The sequence below is a fragment of the Mus pahari genome, chromosome 12, assembly GCF_900095145.1.
Source record: "Mus pahari chromosome 12, PAHARI_EIJ_v1.1, whole genome shotgun sequence".
In the NCBI taxonomy this organism is placed as follows: domain Eukaryota; kingdom Metazoa; phylum Chordata; class Mammalia; order Rodentia; family Muridae; genus Mus; species Mus pahari.
In genome coordinates, this window is record NC_034601.1 from 3317766 (window position 1) to 3345431 (window position 27666).

The 27666-nt window shown below is 42.7% G+C and overlaps 1 protein-coding gene across 33 annotated transcripts in view; it reads left to right on the forward strand.

Moving 5' to 3' along the window:
• Positions 1–27666, forward strand: part of Rbfox1 (RNA binding fox-1 homolog 1) — a 1661838-nt gene that overhangs the window by 1310343 nt on the left and 323829 nt on the right. The window contains exon 1 of one of the 33 annotated variants that reach the window (XM_021209992.2): positions 4762–5107. The exons of 28 other annotated variants lie outside the window; for them this stretch is intronic. In XM_021209992.2, the coding sequence (XP_021065651.1) occupies positions 5021–5107 (87 nt within the window). In that variant the 5' untranslated portion in view covers positions 4762–5020. Of the gene's footprint in view, positions 1–4761; positions 5108–27666 lie in introns of those variants that run through there. 4 more of the 33 variants (XM_029544513.1, XM_021209995.2, XM_029544536.1 and 1 more) reach the window with 4 other exon arrangements.

A 27666-nucleotide genomic window follows, 5' to 3' on the forward strand; every position in this document is an offset into this window, starting at 1 on the left:
CTCTCCCTCTCTCCCTTTCCCTCCTCCCTCTCCCTCTCCTCCTCTTTCTCTTTCTTTCTTTCTTTCTTTCTTTCTTTCTTTCTTTCTTTCTTTCCTTTCCTTTCCTTTCCTTTCCTTTCCTTTCCTTTCCTTTCCTTTCCTTTCCTTTCCTTTCCTTTCCTTCCTTCCTTCCTTCCTTCTTCCTTCCTCTTTCTTTCTTTCTTTCTTTCTTTCTTTCTTTCTTTCTTTCTTTCTTTCTTTCTTTCTTTGACAGGTGCTTTCACTCTCTCCCCTCCCTCCCCTCCCCCTCTCCCTGGCCTTGAAATTATAATCTTTCCATCATCAGTTTCCAGATTTCTACAAGTACAGGTAGGCACCACCATGCCTGGCCCATCTGACACATTTAAGTGGTTGAAAGCGTTTAAGGGAGAAAAATATTCCATGCTCCAGGAAAGCCCAGGGATGTATAAGTTTCAACACCTCTTAATAAAGTCATATGAAACCAGGCCACCGTCATTCATTTTACTTGTCCCTGGTGCTTTTGTGTGCTCCAGGAGCCAGGTATTGAATGTTTGCAAATCAGAGAAGAGGACATTCACCAGAGACATTTGTCACATATACACTCATACTTATTTAATATCTAGGGAGACCCAGGACAGTCAACACTATGTGGCCCTTCATTTTGAATACAAGACATCTGTATTCAAAATGAAGCCCAGCTGGCTGGGCTTTCAGCCACTGTTAGCAACATCTCTTTCTCTGGATTTTATTATCTCATTGTCTGTTTTATGATTATAAATTTGAAAATTTTATCATGAGCTTAATATTGCATGTTGGGTACATAACCTCACGTAGTATCTGTGTCAAGCTTTGGAGAGTATGGAGCTGCACAAAATGTTGCACACCTTCTAGTAAATGAACCAAGAAAAAATAGCTTATTAATATAATATAAGTAATATAAGATGTACTTTGGGAAAATTAAGCAGTTTTTAGGAAAACAGAGGTTTCCTATAATTCACTTAATAGTGGTCATTCATTCACATTTTTGTTATTGGCTTAGAATACTGCAAGGATTACAACCATTGCAGAATAATATGTAAGTGGAAAGTCAGAATCAGAGACAATGGGGGTCACGGTGGTCAGGACTGACGTGGGTTGGGATAGACAAGAATCTCTATGTGCAGCTTGTTAAGGCTGGCAGGTGGATAGCGTTCAGTCCTAACTTTTAGCATCTCATTTGATGCTAATTTTCCTAGCAGGCAAAGTAAAAAGAATTCCTCACCAAAAATTTTGCCTTTAGCTTTGGAGAGATGAAAGAAGATAGACAGAGACAGCAAACATGTTATAACACAGTTTCCTTAAAAAGAAGAAAGAAAATACTATATGTATCATCTATGGCTATATGTCAATCTGCCCCTTATATGACGCATTCCCATTTCAATGTAACTTGAATCAGCAGGTTTTTCAATAAAACTGTGTGTATATACATGAATAATCCATATGATAATCCATATATTTGTTTATTAATTTATTTTATGTGTAGTGTTTACCTGCATGTATGTGTGTCATGTGCATGTTTGGTGTTCATAAAGACCAAATGAATTGGAATTGGTGATTATTGTGAGCCACTATATGGTTGCCAGTGATATACTCTGGGTCCTCTGTAAGAACAAGTGCTCTGGCCAGGTGGTGGTGGCACACGCCTTTAATCCCAGCACTTGGGAGGCAGAGACAGGTGGATTTCTGAGTTCGAGGCCATCCTGGTCTACAAAGTGAGTTACAGGACAGCTAGGGCTATACAGAGAAACCCTGTCTCGAAAAAAAACAACACACACACACACACACACACACACACACACACACACACACACACACAAAGAAAAAGTGCTCTGATGTGCTGAGCCATCTCTCCAGCCCCAATTTTGCTGATCTGCCTGTTACATTTCTACAATCCCCCAGTTTCCAAAGCCCCTGAAGAAGTTTGCCCTCAGACTCTTCTACACCTGTGTAATCAAGATGTGACTATGCCAGTTTATGCCCTCAGTGTAAGTTGTATGTCCTGCCTTCTCATACCACAGCTTCTGCACTTTATAATACCAGAGAGCCAAAACTCAGGACCTTCCCTCCGCACTGTCTCTGTGTCATGATTGTCAACAGGAAGCAAACCAGAAAACACTCCGGTCTCCTGGTGATGTGTCTGTTCTTCCTGCTAACTTCTCAGAAATATGGTTGTGAAGGTCATAGTCAGAAGCTAAAGTTAGAAACGGTATCGGTATCGGGTGCTCGTATAAGATGGGTCAGTGTGCAGCTGTTCGAGGGGCTTTCGGGATTGCACAACATGGCCAGTCTGATGCATGCGAATCAATTACAGAGAAACCTTGTCAAGATGGCCAAACCTCCAGCCTTAAATAATTGAATTCTCTGCCAAACCCTGTCTGCTGTCGTTATCTAGAAATGTAATTATGTAGCTAAATCAAGCAACTAAAATTAGTGTAGTGTAAAAACACCTTGGCTCTCTGAAAGTGGACGAATTGACATTGGGTTTAGAGAAAGCCAATAGTTGGGTATGTGCGGTGGTGTTTGGAGTTCTTGCTGATCATCATTTTGACAAAATCTATATTGTGCATCCTATTTGGAGAGAAAAGTGGTTTGTGGCAAGGGTGTGTCTGATTCGAAGGTGACATTGTGTGTGTGTGTGTGTTTGTGTATATGTATGTATGTGCCTGTATGTATCCATAAGACAATGTTTGGTAACTTCTAATATCTCTTTCTTTTCTGGTTTTTGTTTTGTTTTGTTTTGTTTTGTTTTGTTTTGTTTTTGAGACCGTCTCTCACTGCATACAGATTTCACAGATTCATCAAAACTAGTTGGCTCTGAGCCCCAGGGATCCTCCTGTCTATGCCTCATGAGTGCTATCATTGTAGGTTGGCCCTGCCATGCTTATCACATAGGTCTTGGGTATCTGAACCCAGGCCTTTCTGCTTACTCTGTATTTAACCAGTTGAGCTATCTACCAGGCCCTATGAAGGGGATCCTCAATTGTCTTCAGACCTTACTTCATGACAGCTCCATATTACTAGTTTCAAAGCTGCGTAGTGCTAAGTATGCCCACGTGTTTCCTGGTATGAGAAGTGGGAATATGACACTTTATCATCATCTGAGTCCTCACGTCTGAAGTCAAAGATGGGTGAATACTAGCTGCTGTGAAGGGAAGAGCAGAAACCATGGCAACTAGCTACCTCTACTGCACACTGTAAGGAGGTAATGAGATACCAGGTCACTGTTACATGCCCAAATGTGTCTGGAGTCTAGGAAGCAAATGACGTTGTTCAAGACTGTATAGCAAGGAAAGGAACTCCCCAGCCACCATGATTCCCTCCATGGAATCCCATTGGAACTGATCTTTCCAAGTAAAGCATCTCCAGCTCTTGCTTTGCATTCCTCTCAATACCTTTCATTTCTGGGGGGGGGGGGTCATCTTTGTTTAATATATTGCAAATTCATGTATCACAGCTGGAAGATACACATACCAGCCATGTGAAATCCCTTCACAGATGAAATACAACAGCAGCAAGTCTGCACCTACTCTGTGGCACATTTCTAGATCACATCTCACAGTGCATTGCCAGCTAGACAACGTACCTACTGGTTGTGTATGAGGAGTTTGAAACTCAACACTGCCTCCTACAGGCTGTAAAGTGGCTGCCTCGTGTGAGTCTGGATTCCTGTTGGGTACCACTTTGCTTCCTGGATCTGGGATTAGCCCCTGCATCAGAGATGTGGAAGAATGGAGCGCAGTAACCCACAAAGCTAATTTACTCAGATTTCACCTATTATTTTGTTACTCATGATATTCATGGCTCCATGAATTGCCTCTTCAAACTGAAATCGTGTGAAGAAGGGGTGGAAAGTGAGTGGAATGTTTGGAGACAGTTTCATGTAGCCTTAAGTTTCCTATACAGCTGAGCTCCCCATTCTTCTATACCAACTTTCTGAGTTCTAGGATTATAGAGGCTTTCCACCATATACTGAGTATTCTTAGATAATTTTTGATCAGCTGCCCACATGAACCTGCTAGATTTGAGTGTTGTTGTTGTTGTTGTTGTTATGGTTGCTGTTGTTCTTGTTTGTTTGTTTGTTTTTGTTTTTGTTCATAATTGTGGGGGATGGATATACATGTGAAAATGTATGTGCTGTGTGCAAAGGGTGACCTCCAGGTATCTTTCTTTATTGCTTTTTACTTACGCTCTTGAGAGAGGGTCTTTCACTAAGCCACTGAACGTGGAACTTTCTGTTCGGCTATGCTGGCTCAACAGTTGAGACCCTGTATTCTTCCGTCTCTGTTTTCCTAGTGCTGGGAATACAGATGTGTGACACATTTAGTGCTAGGGATACAGATGTGTGACACTTTGCCTGATTTCTTACATTGGTACTGAAGATCCAGATTCCGGTCCTCAGGCTTATAGGGCAGTATACAAACTCACATAACAATCAGTTGCAATTTAGAACTTAAGTCTAGGCTCTGGTGATGATTTTTATGTGGGTAAAGGTTTAAGTTCTTTAGGTTGCAATTGATTGTCATGAAAGCTTACACATTTCTATTTCTTATTCTCTCTAAAAATCTCATGTAGACACTTGCAATTTGGCCCAGTTCCTCAGGACAAATGCCTTCTCTTTTAGCCTGATTCCCTGTCACTCCATCTCCCTTGGTCTGAGAACTAAATTAATGAAGAGTATTTGGTTAGTCATGTTGGGCGAGCTGCTCCCAAAATAGCTCCTTCCATTTTGGTAGCTCCGACCCTGCAGCTGCCGCGTCCCTTCCTTGTCTGGGAAGAAAACTTTCACATTAAGAGTTGCTGATGCAGGATTTTCTTTCCTTTCCCCTCTCCGCTGCCTGTGGATGAGCACTTGGCTCCTGACAGAAGCGATTTGGCTCTCGGCTTTGTAGTTGAGAAGAAGTTGGGTCTATAGATTTCTTTCCCCCTCTAACTCTCTATTGATGTGTTCAGCCTTGGAGGGAATAAAGCCTCCATTTAAAGCATGTTGGCGTCGCAAGGAGTCCTTCTGCATTCTTATGGCGTGCCCATGATTGTGCCTGCTGCCCCCTACTTCCCGGGACTGATGCAGGTAATTCATGGCTTTTGCCAGCAAGCAACTTAACTCCAGAATGCTCTGAGTAATAATTGGAATTTTTATGGTTGAGAAAGCAAACACTTTTAATACAGGAAGAGAAAAAAAAAAAAGCCCTCTTGTAGTCAAAGGAAAGACAGTAGGAAATCAAAAAGATGGATCACCTTAATCTGGCTATTGACATCTCTCATGGATGAATAAATGGTGTAGTTGAGCTGTATTTGCTTGTATTGATCTGGGTGCTGTTTAACATTCATGCCTTTGCTTCGGGAGGTTGACCAGGGGGCAAAAGATTTGCTCTCTTCCCTAGCTTTCTGAGGGACTGGGTCTCCCAGAGCAGATCATGAGGCTCAGTAACTTATCATGATATGGCTTGCTTAAAGGCTTTAACCCCCGGAAACAGAAGGGCAGGAAATACAGAGTGCTGCTGGGGACACCCCACACAGGTTGTTTGTTTGCAGAGAAGCTCCCCCTTGCACATCTGAGAGGCGACCCACAAACCAGAGGGAACACTGAGAATGGTTTCCTTAGGAAGTTCAGAGGTTATTCTGGAAATGCAGTGCCAACTGTTTGTATTCTCGGCAGCCGGGGAGAAGTTGGGATGCCTGTTGTTTCAACTGCTAAGGCTGTTATTTTGTGTACTGAGAGGTTCGTGTGCTTGCGAGAAATTGGACCTGTTTCTTTGCCTTATTGTACCTCCTTGCTGCCACTCAAACCCATTGCTTCTGGGTGTACGCCTGCAGTTCTCTGGAAAGCCAACATCCACTTGTGATAGAAGTGGGTCATTGTAGGAAGCAAGTTGCTATTTGTTGCTGTTCTTTAGAAATAAGCAACCCTGGGTAATAAATCCTAAATCTCCTTTCTATGGGAAAGGAAAATTAAATATATGCAGTACAACACTTTAGCTTTTTTCCTGTAGCCCCACCCCCAACCCAGCCCTCTCTGAGAGTTCTACAAAACTCTAATTCATTAATGACGACTTCTGTGGAGGATCGAACAAATATTCTTTTTGTTCCTTGACTGTGATTGTGACCTTTTATTAACTGTCAGAAGCTGGGTGGTGGAATGCACCCAGCAGTCAATCCAGATAGCTCCAGAACTGCTAATTACCCTAGACGTTATGTATACCATTGCTGCACTTCTATGTTATAGGTAAATAGGCCAGGCAGAGAATGGTTCTGACACCAAGGAAGGGAACTTGTGGCCAGATGGTGACATGAAACTTAGGACTTGAAGGTGAAGCAGAGTAACAGTGCTTTTGGCTTCTGTTGGAAATTTGGGGTGAAGGTCAAAGGCTGGGATTTGGTCGGCCCCTGTGCTGCCCTATCCAATAAATAATTACAAGCAAATCGCTCATTTCAGTCTGTGCTGATTGATGCTGAAATTGCTTTTGAAAGTTCTCATAAGTTCCTGTTATAGATTAAGTGCTGGTGCAGGAGAATAACGGCACCCACAGAAATGGGTGAATGTAATCAGGTTTAATGGACTCGAGAGCTTGTTGGGAATTAAATAACTATCGATTTGCTGGGATGTTTCTGTCATTACAAAATGCCACTCTGAACGTATTACCCCAATGATAGATGAGAAGACGCCAGAGCCAACTGCGAAGCTGGGAAGGCACTATTTCTTCCTCTTTGGCAGAATGTTGAAGAAACGTAACTGGTTAGTTTGGAATGGAACAAGTTATTTTACTTGCAAATGTTAACCTGATCCATTCTCATTTTTTTCCCAAAAGGAAACTTCTGAACTAGTGACCCACAAATCCTTCTGTGTGTGTCAGTGAGGAGCCTCTGATGAGCTACTGGGACCCACTCCACCCTTCCCCTCTCCTCCACACAGAGCACACTACAAGGCTGTGCGCATGAAGCTGTTAGCCTTCTTGCTGCTTTGTGGAGGCTCAAAGAAACTAAGCCCCCTCCCATTGCAGTTCTGTTCCTAAGGAAAGGATGTGGTATGACAGAGGGGTAGGAAATTCTAGTACTTTCTGCCCTAGCTACCTTGGCCCTTAGCCTTGAGGAGTTTCACCCCAAGTCAAGAATAAAGGGCCTTTTTTTGCCAGGATTCAGATTTCTTTAGCACCTTAGTGATGTCAGCAAGACAACAAAACGAAGAGGACTGTGGACCCATCCTTGCTAGGATCCCTGTGCCCGAACAGTTGGGAACAGCATCAATGGTTATGTGCAAGGGCCACTGGCAAACTGCTTGAGATACTGGTCACAAGTTCACAGTCTTTCTAAACTCAACAGCCAACAGTTCTGTGGCCAAAGATATTCCTTTTTGAATTGCTCTCTGAGACACTTTTGAAATTCAGGCCAGCACGGCTTAATTTTTCTGCAGTTAAAGAAAAATAATTGGCATTTTTTTTTTTTTTTTTTTTTTTTTTAAGTATTAAGAGAGTACCTGACTCATGCTGCAGTCAGTGAGGTCCCTCTCATGGCCTCTTCTTTAAAGTCAGTCCCATAGTTAACATGGGATTTCCATTCCTACTTTCTGTTTCCCTGGAAAGCCAGCGTCATCTATATTGTATCCAATGCACCCTTTATTTTATGTCTAAACTTATGGAGTAAACAGACAAACAAGACAAGTATTTTGTTTGTTTGTTTTGCTTTGCTTTGCTCTAACCACTTAGATAATTGTGCAATGGTTGTAGAGATTTAGGCTAAACCAGGTAGAATGGTTTCACAGGTAGTAAGAGGTAAAAAGGAAGCAGGGAAAAATGATGATACTGAGCACTGTTCAGACCATGACCTTTCACCTTCAGCACAGAGCCCAGTCTTGGTGTCTTTGAATGAAGAGCCCAGGCATCATCCTTGGGACCTCTCTTTAGTCCGGCATTCCAAGTGTCATCTAGGTTCACCACGGGGCTTGACTGAGCTGCTACTATTATAAGAAGTCAAGTGCATTGGCAAAGTCATTCTTAATTCCAGATGCTAACAACAGGATTTATTTAAGCCATGGGCCATGTTCACACAATGACAAATGAAGAAATCAGAACATAACCCCTTTGTGTGTTTGCTTAGCATTCCAGTACAGTGTTTCTCAGCTTTATGGAGCAAACATAGGTCTACAGCCCTGATGTATCTATCTTTCTGCACATATGACTAAAGCAGCCATCCTCCTATACACGGTGACTCTGCTGAAGTCCTTGTAGGCCTCAAAGATGATGGCTTCTGAATGACATTTGCAGGAAAATGGATAGAACTGGAGATTAGCAGACTAAACAAGATACAGCAGAAAACCAGAAAGACAGATATGCTTTTCTCCTTTGTGTGTCCTAGATTATATGTATATGTGTGTATATGTATGCATAAAGTGATATATGCATACTGAATGAAAAAAAAACAGAAATAAAAAGGAAGAACATGTCTGTTCCTAGGTAAAGTGAAGGAGAAAGTTTATTATAGATAAAAGGCAGAGAACAGCCAGAGGCAAAGACATCTGGAAGAGTCCAGAGTGGACATGACCCTGAGCCTTAGAGGTTGGGGGCTGGTGGTGGAGGGAGAGTGGAACTAGGTGTAGCAGCCAAGAGAGCAAAGGGTGAGGGACCAAAAGGCTGGATTTTATAGGGACGAGCCTCTGAAGGAGGGCAGCCCAGCACCTGGGCTGGAGAATTTGGGGTAGAGGTCAGGGTATGCCAGTCATACCTTGTAACAGGTAAGGAAGGGACTGTGGGATGGTGGAAGAACCTGGTGGTCAGGTTTACTTTGATATGCTAAATAGGCACCTCAGGCATTTGTCTCACATACATGTACACACAGGCATATGGCATAGATGTAGTAATGAAGCCACTACAAAAGGGATTAGCGCTAACAGGAGTGGAAGGGAGGAGAGAGTGATTAGATATCATCACACTACATCGCATACGTGACTGAAAGTGCTTGAAGCCCATCCATGTATCCGATGGATGTATGCAGAAAAGCAACGAACACATTCTTTAAAGAAACTATGGAGTCGGGTGTGGTGGCGCACGCCTTTAATCCCAGCACTTGGGAGGCAGAGGCAGGTGGATTTCTGAGTTCGAGGTCAGCCTGGTCTACAAAGTGAGTTCTAGGACAGCAAGGGCTACACCGAGAAACCCTATCTCGAAAAACCAAAAAAAAAAAAAAAAAAGAAAGAAAGAAAGGAAGGAAGGAAGGAAGGAAGAAAGAAAGAAAGAAAGAAAGAAAGAAAGAAAGAAAGAAAGAAAAGAAAAAAATTAAACTACGATACCGTAGAAACTAAGATTTTTCTTCTTCAGTTCTTAGTCTTGTTAATAAAAGAATTTAAAAGGAGACTCAGACGGACTCTCCAGGACAGTGTTGAACAGAGTTTGAAAGAAAAACAACAGGGCAGGTAAGCTGTGAATCTAAGTGGCTGCTGGCTGGAAAGAGATGGAGAGGAAAACAGAAAAGCCCACTTTGGCATGTGCAGAAACGGGAACAACAAGCAACTGCCTGGTGGCGGGGTTGGGTGGAGTGGTGTGGAGGGAGGTGGGACCTTCAGAGAATTTGTGAAGAAACCCAGTGTGTTAGGGAAAAGCTTGCTTAGGCTTTGGCCAGTTGTCCAAAGAAACGGTGGAAAGAATGTTACTCATTTTTGAGCATCTGATACAATCTGGGAGGGGTCAGCCCATTAGCTTATTAAAGGATACTTAGCTGCTCAATTATAAATCCACTTTCGGTTGGTGTGGTGGGCTCCTGGTCGTTTGATTGACAGGCCTTCTTGGCTTGAGTTTTAAAAACAGGATGAAGATAAAGCTTTGGGTCCCCAGAACTACACACACCAAAACTTAGAAACTTAGTTTCTTTGTGCCTCAGAGGAAATAACTGCTCTTTAAGGGCCTCAAGGAATTCTACAGACTTCCAGCTTTTCATATGGTAATTTAAATCCCCTAGGAGGGCTTCCATTTGGAGAGTTACCTGAGCAACAGGAAGGAGGGTTCTATCTGCAATGGCCTCCAAGGCTGTGACTATCTGTCTGGCTACCAAACAAAGGGACATATTACTGAGCAATTCCTGCTAAGTTATGCACTACAAGAAAAGACGCTGTCCTAGAGAAAAAGTAGTGAACAGTTTTAGGAGTCTTCTCAGGTGTCCACTTTTGTCAAGCCCTGGGAGGGGCACGTGGAAGGCAAATGACATCACCACATCATTCACAGCCAGATCATTTCTAAGCTATAAAGACAGCAGAAGGAAGCACGTGTGTTCAGAGCTAATGTCTTAGATACAGCAGGAACTTAATTTTTTAATGAGTAGTATTTGTTCATCAACCAATACCTACAATTTTCAATTCCAAAAAATTCTGAAACCAAACAATTTAAGGTCTGAGACCAAATTCTCACACAGGAATAAGACTTGACCAGAAATGGCTAACAAGCAACTATTTATACACTATCCCAGTCAGCATGAATATTCATGTCCCTTGCAGGGGGAATGTTTATGCATTTGGTGTCAGTGTCTGGGTGTTGCCCCAGACTCTGTGGAAGGTTTTATATAATCACTGTTTCCAGTGGAATACCTTTCTGAAAACTGAAAACAGCACAAAACAAAAATGCAAATTACAAATTACAGGTGACTCCAGAGCTCTCTGTTTGGGAACCATTTTATTAACTCATCTTTTGTATATGGAGAATGTGGACTCAAAAGAGGGAATAAGATGACGATGTCACAAAGAATACCAGTGGTGGAGTCCAGAGTTAGACTGGGGTTTGCTGAGTGAGCAACCTTCTCTTTTACTGGGAGATCCAGCGATAAGCAGAAACAAGCATTGGGAGCAGAGAGGGAGGAGCCCATGACTGTTAAGTGGCCAGTTACCAACTGGAGCTGCATAAACACCAGTTGGCACTCTCCAGAGTATTTGTCACGCTGAGAGAGCCTCCTTGGTATTTTTGCCATCTTACTTGCTCAGTGAAATGTGATGGCGTTCCGATTCCAAAAGGGCAAGATGTAAGCCAAAGGAGCTGGGAAGTGCCTCAGAAACAAGTCTTGCACACCCTGAACTTGTCCCTGGAGGAATGGGCTCCTGTGGCTCTAGAACAATGGTTCTCAACCTTCCTAAGGCTGCCACTCTTTTAGTGCTGTGATGACTCCCAACCATAACATTATTTTCATTGCTACTTCATAATTGCAATTTTGCTACCTTTATGAATTATAATGCATATGTGTCTTTTTCAATGGTCTTAGAGGACCCCTGTGAAAAGTTTGTTAAATCCCCTAAGGGTTGCAACCCACAGGTTGAGAACCATTGATCTAGATGGTAACTGCTCATCGGTGGAGTGTCTTTCACTCCTCAACATTCTTTACCAATGAGATAGTAATGTCCCCAAAGGCCAAGTGTCTTCTTACACTTCCACTCCCCACAACTGCAGGTTGCGAAATCTGCTGAGTCATGTCTCTCTGCTGTACCCACCAACCCTAGGTTCTGTGTACTTTGAAGCAGCCTCCTTGTGTTGGCAGAGTGTTTTACAAGAATTCTGCATCCTTTGTGTAGAGCTACTAGAAACTACTGAACTGGATTTTTCACCACAGCTAGAGGAGAGCCTACCCTCTAGAGATGCAAATAAATGGGCGGAGATCCTGCAAGACATTCGCATTTGATTCTGATTGGACTTGGAAACAACTCTGCTAATTTAGTGGCTGCCATAGCCTGTTTCCATTCTCAGTAACATTTCTGCACTCATGATGTGCTCTACCTGTTTAGGGAGTCTGTTGATTGGGAAAGACATGAGAACAGACACCTGATATAAATGCTGGCGGTGCCATTTACTTTGTGGCCACTCCATCTTAGTCACTAAGTGACTTTTCTGTACTGCCAATGAGGCCATGTCAACAGTGAACTAAATTAAACAGTAAGAGAGGTGGCAAGGAGAATTTAGAGTCAAGCAGGGTCCAGGTTGATAAATTAGCTTTGGCATAAACTAAGCCTGTGGCCCTGGGCTTGTCAGTTAACCTCAACATGCCTCAGTTTTTCTCAGCTGCTGCATCAGACCTGGAAGAGCTGACTTTCAACATTCTCTTGTGTGTTTGATATAGTCTCTTCATTTGGCAATTATGTGTTAATTATCTGTAATGAGCAGGACCAAGAATTAAGAATGGGTAATGAGGACACATAGAAGAACTATAAGGAGTATACATTATATGGAAAGGATTATACTTTATCCATATCTAATTGTGTATATCTATATACTATATATATGTATGTGTGTATACATACATATGTATATATTATATTCTAAGAAGAGAAAGGAACAGTGTGTGTACTGCATGAGTACTCTTTTGTATGTAAGGAACAGAAATCTAAATCTTACTGGTTTCAGAGAATGGATTCTGGTCTTGTAAACTTCAGGTCCAGTTGGATCCAGGAGCTCAGATAACAGAAAAATAGTCTCTCTCCTGTCCACACAAGACTCCTCTCCTCAGTATTCCTTAATATGAAGACACTGAGGTGAGTGGTGGAGATATCTGTCTTCAGGCGTCACATAGAGGGCCACCTTATATGTAACAAAGTTGGACATTAAATATAAAGACCTGTCATTGCTACATGGTGACAAGGTTGATTGGCAACATGTCTAAACCTGCATCCTATCTCATATTACAGGGTCTCTTCTCTGACTGTCCCAGCAGAAAGTCCAGGGTTCAGCATCCCTGAATGATGCTAAAGTCTGACTTGCCCACACCTGAGCTGAGTGAACTGGGAATAGAGGACCAGTTAGGGAACTATTAAAATCGTGAGTGCTAGATGGGTAAAGCCCAAATCCTCTTGATCAATGAGAATAATAGTGAAAGCTCTTACACTTGAGCATGTCCTTTCTCTCTTCATAGGACACACTCTATGCCCCAGGATGAAGAAGAGGTCAGATTGTTTCCTGGAGATGAAGTAGCTCCCCTATCCTCATGGGGAACTTGTCTCATCTTTCTAGCCCTTCAGCTTCTCTGTTAATGGCCAGGTACAGCTGCTTTACCCAGCCTCTCCTCCCCTCAACTGATGAAAGTATATTTGGGGCTGCTTCCACTTTTTCATACATGAGAACCTCACCATCTAGGGAAGTCAGAAAAGCCTGAGATATCCACCATCATAGTAACTGAGCCCAAATGGGCATCGTAGAGCATACAACTCTTACTATTTATAGTAACCATGCATAAACCTGTATATATTATTTGCACAAATATATATATATATATATATATATATATATATATATATATATATATGTGTGTGTGTGTGTGTGTGTGTGTGTGTAGTAATATATTAAGGCATAAATAATATCCTGTATATGTATATGCACATGTGCTTTTGTAGGCTAGAGGTCAACTTCAGGTGTCTCACTTGATCAATCTCCATCTTGTCTTTTTTGACACAGGTCTCTCATTGAACCTGGAGCTCATCAATTCAACTAAGCTGCTAACCAATGAGCTTCATGATTTTGCCTTTCACCATAACTCCACCTCAATGCTGGTGCTATAGCTGTGCATCATTTTGCCAGATTTCATGTGGGTGTTAGGAATCTAAATTTGAGTTCTCATACTTACACAACAGACTGTTTATTAACAGAGCTACCTTTCTGTCCCCTATATGTGACGTTCTTGACTATACATCCTAGTCCATTCCTAACAACAGAAGGAAATCTCTAAGGTCAGGAAGCAAAACAAAACATTTTAGTGATAGTCTCTGAAATACCGTGGACCTTCCATCATTCCAAGGCACTTGCAGATGCTAGTGGTGTACAATGCCCTGTTTCATAGAAATATGCTTTTTTAAAAATTAAATTGTTAAAGGAACTCTGTCAATCTTTGTGATTAATATCTGTACTATAAAAGGGATGTGTTTCTGCAAGCAGCCATCTGTCATGTTGATCATTTCAAAGGCATGCTATATGAGCAAGTATGCTTGTTATATGTTGACGCAGTCCAGGGAAAGCTGGAAGATCTGTGGATTTTACTTTCTAGTTCGTGCTTTGGGTACATCGATCTGAGCCCTTGGCAGTGAGGCACTCCTTCCCTGCGTTTTAAAAGTTGTTTCTGGTAAGTGCTTTGCCTGGCTGATTTATGATGGAGAAACTTACCCCTATTTGTGTTTCTCTCCCATCCAAAGATAGACCTAGCACACATGCAGTCTCGAGGGCCAGGAGCTGGTGTGGCTACTTGATCTGCTGCCTAGCCTAGGTGGTGGACACAGACATGGAAATCCATACTCAGTCCTTTCTGGGTAGCTGGATCTGTAGTTTTCAGCAATAGGCACTTTCTAAATGGAGCACTTTGAGCTTTTAAAGCAGAAGGCAGAGGTTCCATATAGCTCATTCATAAATGCTTGTTTACCGGTTATGGGTTGGTTCCACATTGAATTTTCTTTTAAGCTCTGAACACTGAAGTGATGGGGTAGAACATCAGTTCTCAGGGGTCACATGGGAAGCCTCCTTATGGGTAGCAAATTTGAAAATTAAATCCAGCAGTATTGCTGTAGGTTCCTCAGGTCCACAGACCCTAGGTCCAACTAGTAGATGACATCTTTACCACAGCTGGGTATGAAGTCAGGTTTGATGACAATCCCAGGAAGCTGTTCATCCTTTCTAAGGATCAGTAATTCTGATACTCCAGAAAACATAGGAGTTTGTAGTTTCTGTTTGAATGTTTTTGACACGGGGAAATGATGAGGGATGGAGTGGATGAGAGGAGTGGACTGAGCCCAGCCTTACACTCAGCTCAGAGTAAAGCAGAAGAATTCAAAACCTGATGCTGTAGACGTGGCCTGTAGATGTGGCCCATAGACGTGGCCCATAGATGTGGCCCGTGTTCACTGTACTTTCCCTGTCTGGTTTCAGTGATACACTGTAAAATGCTATTTCTTCTCAGTTGGAGAAGGGAATGTAAAAGGAAAGCAACATTCATAGAGGCAAAAGTTAAGTATGGTGGTGACCTACTGTATGTGGCCCTGGATGAATTCCTTGACTTCTATAAGCCTCTACTTTCATGTCTGTACAATGGAAGTCATAACAATGTACACTGTCTTTCAAGACCACTTTCAGGATTCAGAGCCCAAAAGTGACCTTTCCAGAGTGCTTTGTAGGACAGTCATAGTGGCATTAAGACATGATATCGTACCTAGGATTATCTATTCTGCCCATTCTAGTTGGCAATGAAGCTCCTGCCTGTCACACCTCATTGGAATTTGTGAGGTGAGACCACAAATCTTTCACAGGTGGCCTGAGAATCTACTGAGCTGTACCAGGTCTCAGTGGGGACACCCATCAAATGGTGAATTGGCTGTTGTCTTGTTCAGTTGTTGATTTCCCAACAGTCTGTACTGTCGTGTCTGTGGATAAAACGTAGATGGGGTGACAGGCATGGTTACATCTCTCTAATGTCAAAACAGGTTCCTTTCAGTGTAGCTGCACAGCCTCGGGCTTCAATCATAGAGTACCTTGGAGAAAGGCTGAATGGACAGCCAGGGAGCCTGACATCTGTGGGAGAACTGACACAGGGTCTTCTGTAGTCCAGGTGTCACAGAGACCACCTGAGGCCAGGATGACTTGATTCCTGGTGCTTCTGCTGAAGTGGCAGATCTCTAGGGTTTTTTGTTCTTGTTCTTGTTCTTTTTTTCTTTGAGGGAAAATGACACCAGTGGTTGGTTTTCACATAGAATCATAGTTATTTCAATAGCAGCTGTTAGATTGTAAGATTGCATGAATTTAGTATGTCGCCAGCCACTTATGAGGCCTTTCACCTGTGTTTCACCCTACCTTTTAGATGGGATGAAGACCCTTGTTCCCTTGTAATGTATGGAGCCCACTGTCCTCTTCCCTCTGCCAAGCTATGGCTGGGAGAGCTGCCACTTCTAGACAAGTTGCATGTAGGAGAGGTCACAGGTCTCCATCACCCTGAGACCACCTTTTTGCACACTTGCTCCTGTGGAACAGGCTGGAGCTGGGTGGCATGGGTGGAGTCTGCCCTTTGTGGTCGGGAAGAGAGGCCCATCTCATCTCTTCCATGTGGCTACAGCCTTCTGGGGACAGACTCTTTAGTACCACCCACAGCCCTGTTCTGTAAAGCTCCTGGCACACTGTGGGCGCTTAATAAATGTTAAATAATGAGAATAGCTCCCATCTGTCAGTGCCTGGTGGCAGGGAGGATGGGTGAGTGCTGAGTGGTACTGGGCAGCTTGTGGCAAACTCTCTCTCTCTCTCTCTCTCTCTCTCTCTCTCTCTCTCTCTCTCTCTCTCTGTGTGTGTGTGTGTGTGTGTGTGTGTGTGTGTGTGTTTGGGAGACTGTAGCCCTGAGATGTTCAAGGTCCCTCAGCATTAAAGTAGCTCCCACTCCTCTAGAAATCAGAGTGTGGACAAGTGCCTTGTCAGTGCGTGCAGGCACTGCACCAATCCTGGCTGTCTGCATTGTTTACATGGACCCCAGCCCAGTAGCTGCTTTTCTCATGGGAAGTTAGGCTCAGGAACATGTTGATCAACAATGCAGGGGCTTTGTTGAGATTTAAGAGAGGAGGGAAGGATTGGCCCCTAGAGCAGACGGCACCATAAATTCGTGCTTCTGTCATTTTCTTGGAGAAAAATGCCTGCCGGGGCTTTTCACATTTAGTCATAATTATATCAACAGTGGCTGCTTACTTTCAGGCATTTCTGTGTACCATCCACATATGAGGTCTTTACCTACAGTACCTGATCGAAGCACTGTGTTTTAGTTAAACAAAGCAGGCTATTAAGAGGCAGGATTGTGCAAAGGTGGGGACCAGAGTACAGGCCAACTGGTTCATCTTCTGTCTGCACCAATGAATGTTCACGTTTGTAACCTTGGGTGCACATAGCTTGACCTTGAACTGCACTCTTTTTTATCCCATTGGTTGTTAAAGGAGACAGCCTGTGAACAGTATAGCAATTGGCCCAGACTCAAAATATATTTCCAAGCTTATTGCTAAGGGCACTGCAACCCCACCAAGGCAACTCTTAACTCATGGTCTGATGGTTATAAGTCTCCATGAGGCAGCTAGTGCTATGCTGTCCCTGAGCACAAGCCTAGAGCCAGGCTTTCTGGTTAAAGGTAAACTTTGCTTTTCATTAGAAAGTTCCAGAACCTCTCTGCTCTGTAGTTCCTCTTGGCTACAATGAGTATGTGAAAAAAAAAAAAATGCCTCGGCTTCTACATACTTCTCTATAATATCAGTTGTTCCTGACCACTGAAGAAAGAATCTTGGTAATACACTTTCAATAGTAACATGTACAGAATGTCTGAGAAAAGAGTAGAAATAATTATCCAACCAGGGCCAAGAAGTGGGAGTGGGTGGGTAGGGAGCAGGGAGGGGAGGGTATAGGGGACTTTGGAGATAGCGTTTGAAATGTAAATGAAGTAAATACCTAACAAAAATTGGAAAAAAAGAAATAATTAACCATAATTGTTATATCTATCTAATAAAGACACGTGTGTTAGTATTTAATCAGTATATAAGATACATATGATATAGTGTCATATACACTTTGGAATGTTATTCATTGAGTCATCATATAATTATATTAACATTAGCATATACTAGATAAAGGTCACATAATATACAATTCATATATACTCTAAAATAGTCATTATTCTCATTTCTGCTGCTACTGATACGACTGCTACTAACTCCATTTAGAGTTTTCTCTAAAATATTTCTTCTGTTTGAACACTTCTGAAAATATTTACTTTGAAGAGAAGAGGGAAGCCAGGCACTGAGGTGGTGCCTGTTAAGTCTAGCGCTTAGCAGACTCAGATAGGAAGGTTACAAATCCCAAGCCATCTGCAAGCCAGGGCTACCTGGAAGACCTTGCCTCAAAGATTAAGCAAACTAATATGTAGATATTTTTCAAAGGAAAGGGAGGACAAGCAACTAAACTGACTGCCTTTCTCAGTAGGGAGGTGGAGCAGGCTGGCCCTGGTTAGCTGGCCTGTACTCTGTGGGATTCTAGAGTAGGAAGTAGTGGGGGTGGTGTTCCCATGCTCTACAGGGGAGTGTCTGTGTCTGTGCTCAGCACGAGCCACTTTGAGCAGAAGCCCTTCTGGGCTGCTGTCCTATCTCATATGTTTCCTCCTCAAGTCCGGCAGCTTCCTGTCAGGAGGGCTTGTTCCTCGGTGGGAGTCAGGTTCCTGGGGGGGGAAGGATCACACCGGGACAAAAAGCTGTTAATACAGGACCAAGAGAGGACTGCTGGGAAAAGGGTCCTCGCAGCTTGGTTTACAAGACTGTCTTTGAAGTTATCAGTGTCTAATCCCACTGGAGATACACCTTCTGGTTCCCCTCCAAACACACACAATCTATCAAACATGTCAGTTACTCCGGGGACTGCAGACAGCCTGCAAGCTGCGTCCTCCTCCCTTCCACAGCCACGTGCTTGTTGTAGTGAGAAGAGAAAAGCTGGAGATGCATGCTCTCTGGTAGGTTTCTGTGGCACATGTGATGTTAGTGTCTTCAGACATCAAGCTCCCCGCTTCTCAGAGCAGCTCTGTGGTTTGCTTGGAACATTTTATAAAGGTCTTTGTGGACCCAGGGCTCTTACGAGTGGGATTTTGTTTCCTTTGCCAGGTACTTTCCATTGTGACTTAGTGAAGGTGCTTGCTGTAGCTTGCCAGAGGGTCTGGGATCAGTGTGGAGAACCAGCAAACACTGAGCCCATTTCCCATCACCTCAGATGCTGTTCCTCAGCATCACAACCTCCTCCCTTATCTGTTGTGAGTGACTGTGTCTCCCATTTGCTGCATATGACAGAGCCACGTAGGGACAGTGAGAAGCTTCCAGCATAAGAGTAAGGCAGTACAGAACATGCGGGAATCTTATCTGTCTAAACCATACTAGGAAATGTGCTAGCTACATGTCCATTTCATTCACTGTCTGGTTGTAACAACATAGAGATGCACACACATTCTTCCCTCCTGGGGAAGGACAGTATGTAAGTTTGACGATGATCTCCATGTCACGGGTTCCTTACCGCCTAGTTGGGGCTGTACAAGATCATATGCAGTCAAACCTCTTTCATTCTTTTGCCATTTTTTTTATTGTATTGCTGACACAGCCTGGTTTATTTTAAGGGTCCCTTAAGACTCAGGAACACCTGCTTCACTGAGCCTTTATGCTGTGATTGGCTTCAGGGATGAGGAGGGGTTCACTGAAGCCTGTAGTTTACTGCGGGCTGAAGAACAGATGGACTGTGGACAGCTGGACATGGTGGCCGATGCTTATGATCCCAGCAGTCTGGGAGGGGGTGAGGGTTCTGGGGCAGGAGAATCAGGAATTCAAATTCACCCTGGATAGCATAGTGAGTTCCAGGCCGGTCTGGGTCATGTAGTAGCACATTATTTCTAAATCACATAACAAAGAAAAGAAACCCAAAGTGTTTTTTTGACTATGACTGTTTTTACTAGAAGAGCCACTCAAATCTGGTTAGATTTTAAAGTACAGTAGGGGAGGTGTGGATTTTTTACTGCTTTTTGAAATGTATTACTTAAACAAATGAGTACACGGTAACTCCTGAATTAAAAAGAAAAAGAAAGTAAAATAAATCCTTGGATAAGACAGGAAGTAAGACGGGCCCAGGGACCTCAGTGGACTTCTGGGGCAATGGTTTTCATACAGGGCTGATTTTTATACTACCAGGACACTTTACAATGTCTAGATATGCATTCCAGTTGTCCCACTGGAAAGTGCTGCTCCTGGGAGCTCACAGTTCCTAGGATAGCTGGAAATAGGCAGAACTGTATTGCTTAACATGTCCAGGGATACGAAGCTGGAAACTTCTCCACCGCAATAACACAGTATCTATGACCACCAGCCTAGGTGGTGTGTCCATGAACACTTCCAGTCCCAGGGATGGGAGTGTGATTCTGTCATAGGATGCTTGCGTAGATTGCTGCAGCCAGCAGTCTTGCAAAGAAAGAGCTACAATTTCCCACTCTGCAGAACAGGATCTGATAGGTGCGAGAGGTCCTCAGTCTGAGTGGCTCTTGGGGCTCATGTGGAGCGCTGCTGAGCATGCTAGGAAAGGCAATTAGGAGGAAGAGTCCAGGAAATAGTTACACCCTCCTTGTGATGTTTATGGAATTCAAGGTAGACTATCCTTGACCCCATGCTATCACTGAAACCATTCTGGATAGAACTGACCCCACCATGCTCCGCCTTCACGAAGGAAGTGTTGTTTTGGTGCCAATTTTAATAAGGAGTCAGTTAGATTAATATTTGTTTTAAGTTCATAGTCTTTTTCATTAAGTTCTTGTCAATATAATGTCATTTTAAAAGTTATTTAGGTTTTTTCCCTCACTACAGAATTAATTAATGAGATATAATTGTGTGTGCGTGTGTGTGCGTGTGTGTGTGTGTGTGCGTGTGTGTGTGTGTGTGTACAAAAAGAAAAGAAAACATAAAGCATACACATTAAATAATTGATTTTTTTCCTTTACAAATATGTCTTTAGTTAGGTCGGTAGAGACTAAGGTGGTACCTCATAGAGGAACATCTTCTTAACCTCTCCATGTGGCCCCTCCATAATGGCATTGGTAGATGATCTCTTAAGTAAATAGATAATCATTAAAAAAAAAAATTAGGGTTTGATTCTTATGGGAACTGGACACAACAATCAGGAGCCAAACAATAGAAAAAATCCTTAGGATCAGAGAGTCACATTGTAGAGAGGCTGTTGTTCAGCTCCAGCTAGTTAGGACACTAGGTAAGGTTTCCTAAATTTCAGGAAATAGGGCCTTTGAAGATGGTGCTTCTCTCTATGGAACAGAAACACCCTCTAGCCACCAGGGAGGCAAGGATGTATCAGACCACTGTGAGTCGGTGCTCTACTTGGGTTAAAAACTAGCCTGCTCAAGAGACCAGGCTGCCAACCGGGCAGCTGTCTGTCAGGAGCTGAAAGGAAGATAGAGCCCTGGCCTGACTTTCTAACCCTCCTTGCTGACCAAGGGCTTCTCTTACAAACCAAGTGCACATACATCTAAGGCAAGAGATTGATTTTCAATTTGAATGACTACTTTCTCTCTTAAAAGGATCATGTTAGTTTCCTATAGAAGGACCTTTCAGGATCAAAAGGAACAAAACTAGAGCTAGAAGCTTTGAAGGCTCAGTGGCAGGGAGAACTGTGCACTCTGAGGTCCAGCATTCCAATTTTACAGACATATTTGACCAGTTTAGATTTTATGATACCATTAGAATTTTCATTATTTGTCACTTATCTTTGAAGAGTTTGCAGTGGAGAAAATTTCTCAAATTTTGGCTTAAATTATTATAATTATGGTTATTATTATTTGTCCCTTGACAGCAGTTCTTTGTATTTAGATCATATCTACTTTTACATCTCACCTCAGATCCCCTTTTAAACGTTCTTAATTCTTCTCCGTTATATTCTCCTTTCGTCTCCTTCTCTTCCTTTCCCACTGAGACCAATTAGTCCTTCAGCATGCTGTGCCCTGCTGCATGGGCAGCCTACCATGCCCCATGCCACTGAAGTAAACTGACTCTTCCTTTCTAGGTGGCCACCAACTACCACTACCTCCTCAGGTGTGGGTGGAGCCACTGTGTCTACTTGAGAAATGTGCTTAGTTCTATGGAGTATGAAATTTATGTCGATAGTAAATTGTAGTGATTATGGTCATTTTCAAACCTGTGATCATTTTTAAAAATGTATTCTCCTCCAAATCACAATGTTAATGACTATTTAGAACTCTTACTATTTGTGAGATAGCAGGTAGAATTTTTTAAAAATAGTTGTGTTATTCTGCTACAAGGAACATAATTTTCTAAGGAACATAATATATTTTCTACTAGATTTTGAATTATTCAATATAAAATCGTCTGGTGAGAGCAAGGAAACTGTATAAAAAAGATTTTATAGGTTTCCAGTTCTGCGTTCTGAAAAGGAAGTAACGGTGCATGAGACCGCTGTGACGGGGAGTTAGTGGTGACCTCATGTGTAGAAAAGCAGCAAAGGCCTTTAGTGGCTGCTGAGTGTGTTCGGCTTGGTGGTTTGATGCGGCTGTGGCTGCGAGGGACAGTCAGAATGGGGACAGAATGGCGTCCAGGTTAGGCTGGAGCTGGTGAACTGTGGAGACCAAGAACTCGTACAGTTGTGAATTTTAGATTTGGAGTGAACCCTGTGATTCCAGCCATGAGCACCTCAGCATCTTTTCCTGCTACTGCAGTAAACACCTCAAATGCTTCAGATCACCAGCCAGCTTCATCCCCTTCAGGATGCCTGACGCATGAAGGGCAAAGGAAAGTCTGTCCAGTGACTGCAGCAACATCTGACCTGACCAGTGTGAGCAATGCACACTCTGTGCCTGCCCACCAAGACCGGGCCTATGATCACCTGGAATGCCCTGGTACTGCTGCTGCAGCCGAGGATGAGGAGAACCTAGATCCTTCAAACCTGATGCCACCACTTAATCAGACACCATCCCCAGATCAGCCATTTCCTTTGTCTACTTTAAGACAGGAGTGATCAATTTCAAAGAGCCAACTCTGAGGAAAAACATATTCTGAAGCCCATAAGCAATCAGAGCTGAGCAAAGAGAGTTCTCTTCCTTTGAAATATCGGACATGAAATGCAGAATCAAAGACGTGGAATCCATACTCTCTAGAGCCCAAGCTCACGAAGAGTCTGTCAGATTCAAGCTTGAAATATACCAACAATGCTACCATGACCAGCTAAAGGTTACAGCATTGTGATCCGAACAAATAAACAATGCTTTCAAGAGGCAAGAGAAGCTGCAGAAAGACCTTGCCAGGCTCACCGCAGAGAAGAGCTGTGTACACATAAACACACAAGGGCAGTGCGCATCCCAGAAGAAACTAGTGCTTCACATCTTTATCACCATGTTGGATTCAATGGAAATGTTACTCCAAGTTTGGGGACACCAAGTCGCCAGCTTAGAGTGAGAGCTGACAGGTCTAGCTTGCCAAGGAAAGAAGAGAATTTCTGAGTCCTGAAAATTGAGAAGAATATACAAATGACACAAATTAACCATAAATATTTTTTTTGCAAATAAGTGTATATTCTTTGAAATCTCATAGAAATCTCATATTGTAATTTTTTTTTTTTATTTTTTATTTTTTTTGTGGCATCATTATGCTTCCATCAACTTCCCCGGTGAAATACTTCTAAATGCCTAATACTATACTAAGTTCTTCAGTACAGAATGATTTAACGTAAAGAATCTTTCATGTCTCTTAAAAATATATCAAAATCCTTGTCCTAATTCCCCAATGTCCTAAAAGTAGAACGTTTTCAAATTACAGATTGGAGGGAGTGACGTGACAGGCTGTACTCGCTGGGGCATTTGGATGAGATCCACCGTTCAGCCCGTGTCAGAACGTGTGCCTAAAATTTAAAGACTATACTTTCTCTACGCAGAAGCTAAACAGTTAATGTTTTTACTTTTTGGTCTCATGCTCACAATCTAAATGTGGGTGGCAGCATCTGCCCTGCCTTGTGAGGGTTCAGAATGGGTTGGTTGGGAAATTCAGATGGGTGTGGTGGCCTGGTTTCTGTATGTTTGTTTATTCTGTACATATTTATTCAACCTTCTATTTGCGTCGGGTACTAGAGTTGTAGGTGTGAGACTTTATTTTCTATTAGGAGGAAAAGCTGTAAGCAAACAGAGATCCAGACCATGGGGAGGGCTGTGAGGAAAATAAAATAGGTTACATGATAGTGACAGAGGGCGTTATTTTAGATCACTCAAGGGGAAATTTGAGCTTAGACTGGCTGACAAGACAGGGCCAGCTGGATTTAGGTTTGAGGTTAGGAGACAGAGGGACACGTAGAAAGAACACGAGTAGACATAATGTGGAACGAGAAGTGTAGGTTTGAGGGTAAGAAGGATAATAAATAAAGCTGTGAAATGTGGGGACCTGGGAGGCCGTGGTCACATTCATTCTTCTGGGAGATTCCAGAGTATATGCTTGATTTTCTTCATGTGTGTGTACATGTGTCCAAGCAGGTGCATTGGAGGACAGAGGATGTAAGGAGTTGTCCCTCAGGTACCACCTACCCTTTTGGGGGAGGGAGGTAGGGAAGACAGGTCTCTCACTGGCTTAAAATTCACCAAAGATCCTAGACTTCCTGCTAGCAAAGTCCTAGGTTTCCACATGTCTCCCCTAACTTCCCAGTTCTGGGATTACAACCATGTGTCAGCATGACTAGACTTTTATGTAAGTTGAACTATTTTTTAAGTGAGTTATGGGAACAAACTTGGGTCCTTGTGTTTGCAAGGCTGACACTTTACCAAATGAGCTATCTCCCCATCCCCAATGATGAAGAAGCCTGGAAGGTTTTAAAGAGGATACTAGCAGGATCTGCCTTTATAATTTTTAAAGATTCTTCTTTGAGTGGGGGTTGCCAATGGCTTTTAACACAATGAAAACAGGAATCAGTCAGCACAGATGATACCATACTGGCAAGTCACCCATGTAATATTTTCCATGGTCTATACACATGGCAGACTGGTCTATCTCTGGTCATGACTGGCTGGAGAGTTCTGACTTTTTTTTTTTTTAAAGAACGATGCTTGGGTGGCATGTAGAGTTGGAGGCAAGGTATTGCTCTTACAGAAAGAGAGACCTAGGGCTGGAGAACATACAGACTTATGTTGCTGGGTTGCTTTGGTTGTGTGTGAAGCATGTGTGTTAATGACCCAAAAGTGCATCCAAGGGCTTCAAGAAAGCCTGCTGGAGCAGGCAGGATTCATCCTAGGTGTTTTATTAAATCTTGCTGTACCAAAGATGTTTGAAACATCTGGTGGGCCACATATGTGTGGACTTGACGTTCTATCAGCAGACAGTACTGTCTCAGGACTGAATGATTCTACTCCTATTGTATTTTGGCAGAAGTAGAAAGGTGAGTTCTAATTTTTGAAATCTGTGACTGGTAGACAACTTAGCAGTTTGAAATTAGACAGGACCTGGGTTTCAGAACTACTCTGGCTCCATGTTAGTTTTGATCTTATGTAGGTTGAACTTCATTGGAAGTTACTGTATTTGCATCAAATTGAGGAAAAAAGTATCATGTCAAAGGATCTTGGAGAAGATTACTATGAAGCAAGTTTGCTCAATTCTCTGGATGAGAGACAAGGAAGTGGACATCAGTAGCTCAGCACTCAAGAAATCAAATCTAATTGATTGTGTGTGTGTGTGTGTGTGTGTGTGTGTGTGTTTATATGTACAGCTCAAGGTGTTCTGCAAGTCTGTGACATGTGACATGTGTATGAGCACCCTCAGGGAGATGAGAGGACAATCCGTCAGTGTCATTCCTCATTGTGGTCCACCTTGTGTTTTCTCTAGACAGCTCTCCAGCTAGCTTGGAACTTGATGAGTCCCCTGGCCTGGCAGGCAGGTCAGAGTGACCCAGGGGTTCTCCTGCCTTTCTCCCTAGCTCTACAATTACAAGCATGTACTGCAGCATTTGCCTTTTATACATAGGTTCTAGGGATCAGATTCAGGTGGTCCAGCACTTCGCTGCCTGGGCAGATTCCTCCGCCCACTTGAGCTTTGCAGACTAGATGGAATGAGTATAGGCAACAAGGAGTGCAGTGCAGAAAATAATATAGTTGGGAAGGAAGAGTTGGTGATGGGGAAAGGGACCACAAGTCTCTGGTCTTAGACTCACACCCTACAGAGCTCTGGGGTCTATCTTTAGGCACTCACACCTCCTCTTTGTCTCCTGTCCCTGTTTTACTTAAGGATATCAGGTCCTTTATTCTTTGGGACCCTAAACTATGTATCCACGGGAACCAGTCAACTTACTGCGGATTGGGGAATGTGGTTTTCCAACAGTTGATAGAGCCAGCTGTTTCTGGGAGTGCCATGGAAACCACCATTCTATTGCTTGATCTCCAGGACCAGGCATGGAGTTTGCAGCTGTCAGCAGCTGTCTTTTCAGATCTGCTGCCAAAGAGATTCCAGTCCCAGGCAAAGAGCCCATGCTCTCTGTGAAAGACATTATTCCTGTACTCAGCTAAGAAGGAAGAGGTTCCTGGGTAGTGATTTGTGAGTTTGGGCTCCTGAATTGTGGTGGCTCCAATTTCCTATCAAGCATTTTATATAAATAACTACCAAGAATATATGTGTATTCATATATTACATATATACATATATGCTTGATAGTTTACATATATATATATATATATATATATATATGTATATGTATATGTATATATTCCTCTCAAGAATATATACACACACATACAAGGTCTTTTAAAATTTCTCTGTGTGAGTGGATGTATGTGTATGGAGTCTGTGTGTTGCAACTTATGTGTAGAGGTCAGTGGATAGCACACAGGAGCCTCTTTCCTCTCCCGTCATCATGAGGTCTCTGAGACTGAACTCTGGTCATCAGGTTTAACAGTAAGCTATTTTGCCCCAAAAGCCAGCCATCTCACCAACCTCGTCTTAATTTGTAAATCGTCTTGTGAGCAGACATTCTTGCAGGAGAGGTTTGTAACTATGACTTGATTATTCTCCCACCCTATGGCAGCAGCATGTTTAAGAATCTCTGCTGTAGAAACAGCTGTGGTGTTTCTGGCACTCTGTGAGCTGTGGGCAGAAACTCATCCTGAGGCCTCTCCAAGTAGCTAGATTGGTTCAGTCTTTGAATTTGTCCTCAAACAGACCAGAAAGAACTGGCCCCGTTCCTCAATGCCAGGGCAGGCCGGGATGATATATGAGAGGGAATGAAAGTTGTATAGTTTACTTTGCGAGGACAGATCCCTTTGTCTGGAGTTATGAGCTATCCTGGGAATAGGAATTTGGTCCCTTCTCTACAGAAGTGAGATCTGCACCCAGCATGAAACTGATGTACCCCGCTTACTGCTGAGCCATTGCTTCTGTCTGCTTACCCAGTTGTTTGGTCAGCCCTATTTTTCTAGAACCTTTTGGGTCAAAACACACAGAGGAATGAGATAGGGATAAAATTACAAATAAAGATAAATAATGTAATAATTTGCAAAAGTGATCCTGACTACATTTGCGACTAAATTGTCAGTGTACTTCCAGACAATAACCTGCTACAGGAATTCTGAAGGCTACATACTTGTCCTAATTCTCCTAAATGCTCAGGTGTCAATGGAGAAATCTTGTCAATTTTGAACATTACTTCAAGATACATGTTGATTAAACAACCACATAAAAGGGACCCATGACTTTGACAGCAGTCTTCTATGTGTCCCACATTCAAATGCTTCTTGGTACGCACATTAAACTCAAGAGGTATTGTATTTACATATTTTTTTATGTTTTTATAACTAATATGAACTGATTCATGGAAAGAAACTTCCCAACTCTGATTTCCATCACCAGGCATAAGTGAAAGTATCTATGACAACTGTATTAATCACATTATGGAGAACAGGTTTGTGATCATACAGATAGACCCTTTCAATAGTGTTAGTAAGAATATGAAGAAGTCAGAATATGTATACACTATTGGTGAAACTGTAAGTGTTGGATTTAGGAAAAAACTTAGATGTTCCTAAAAAGTGATCTAGAATTACAATATGGTCCAAAATGCTACTCCTAGCTATATACTCAAGATAGAACTTCCTCTCTCTCTCTCTCTT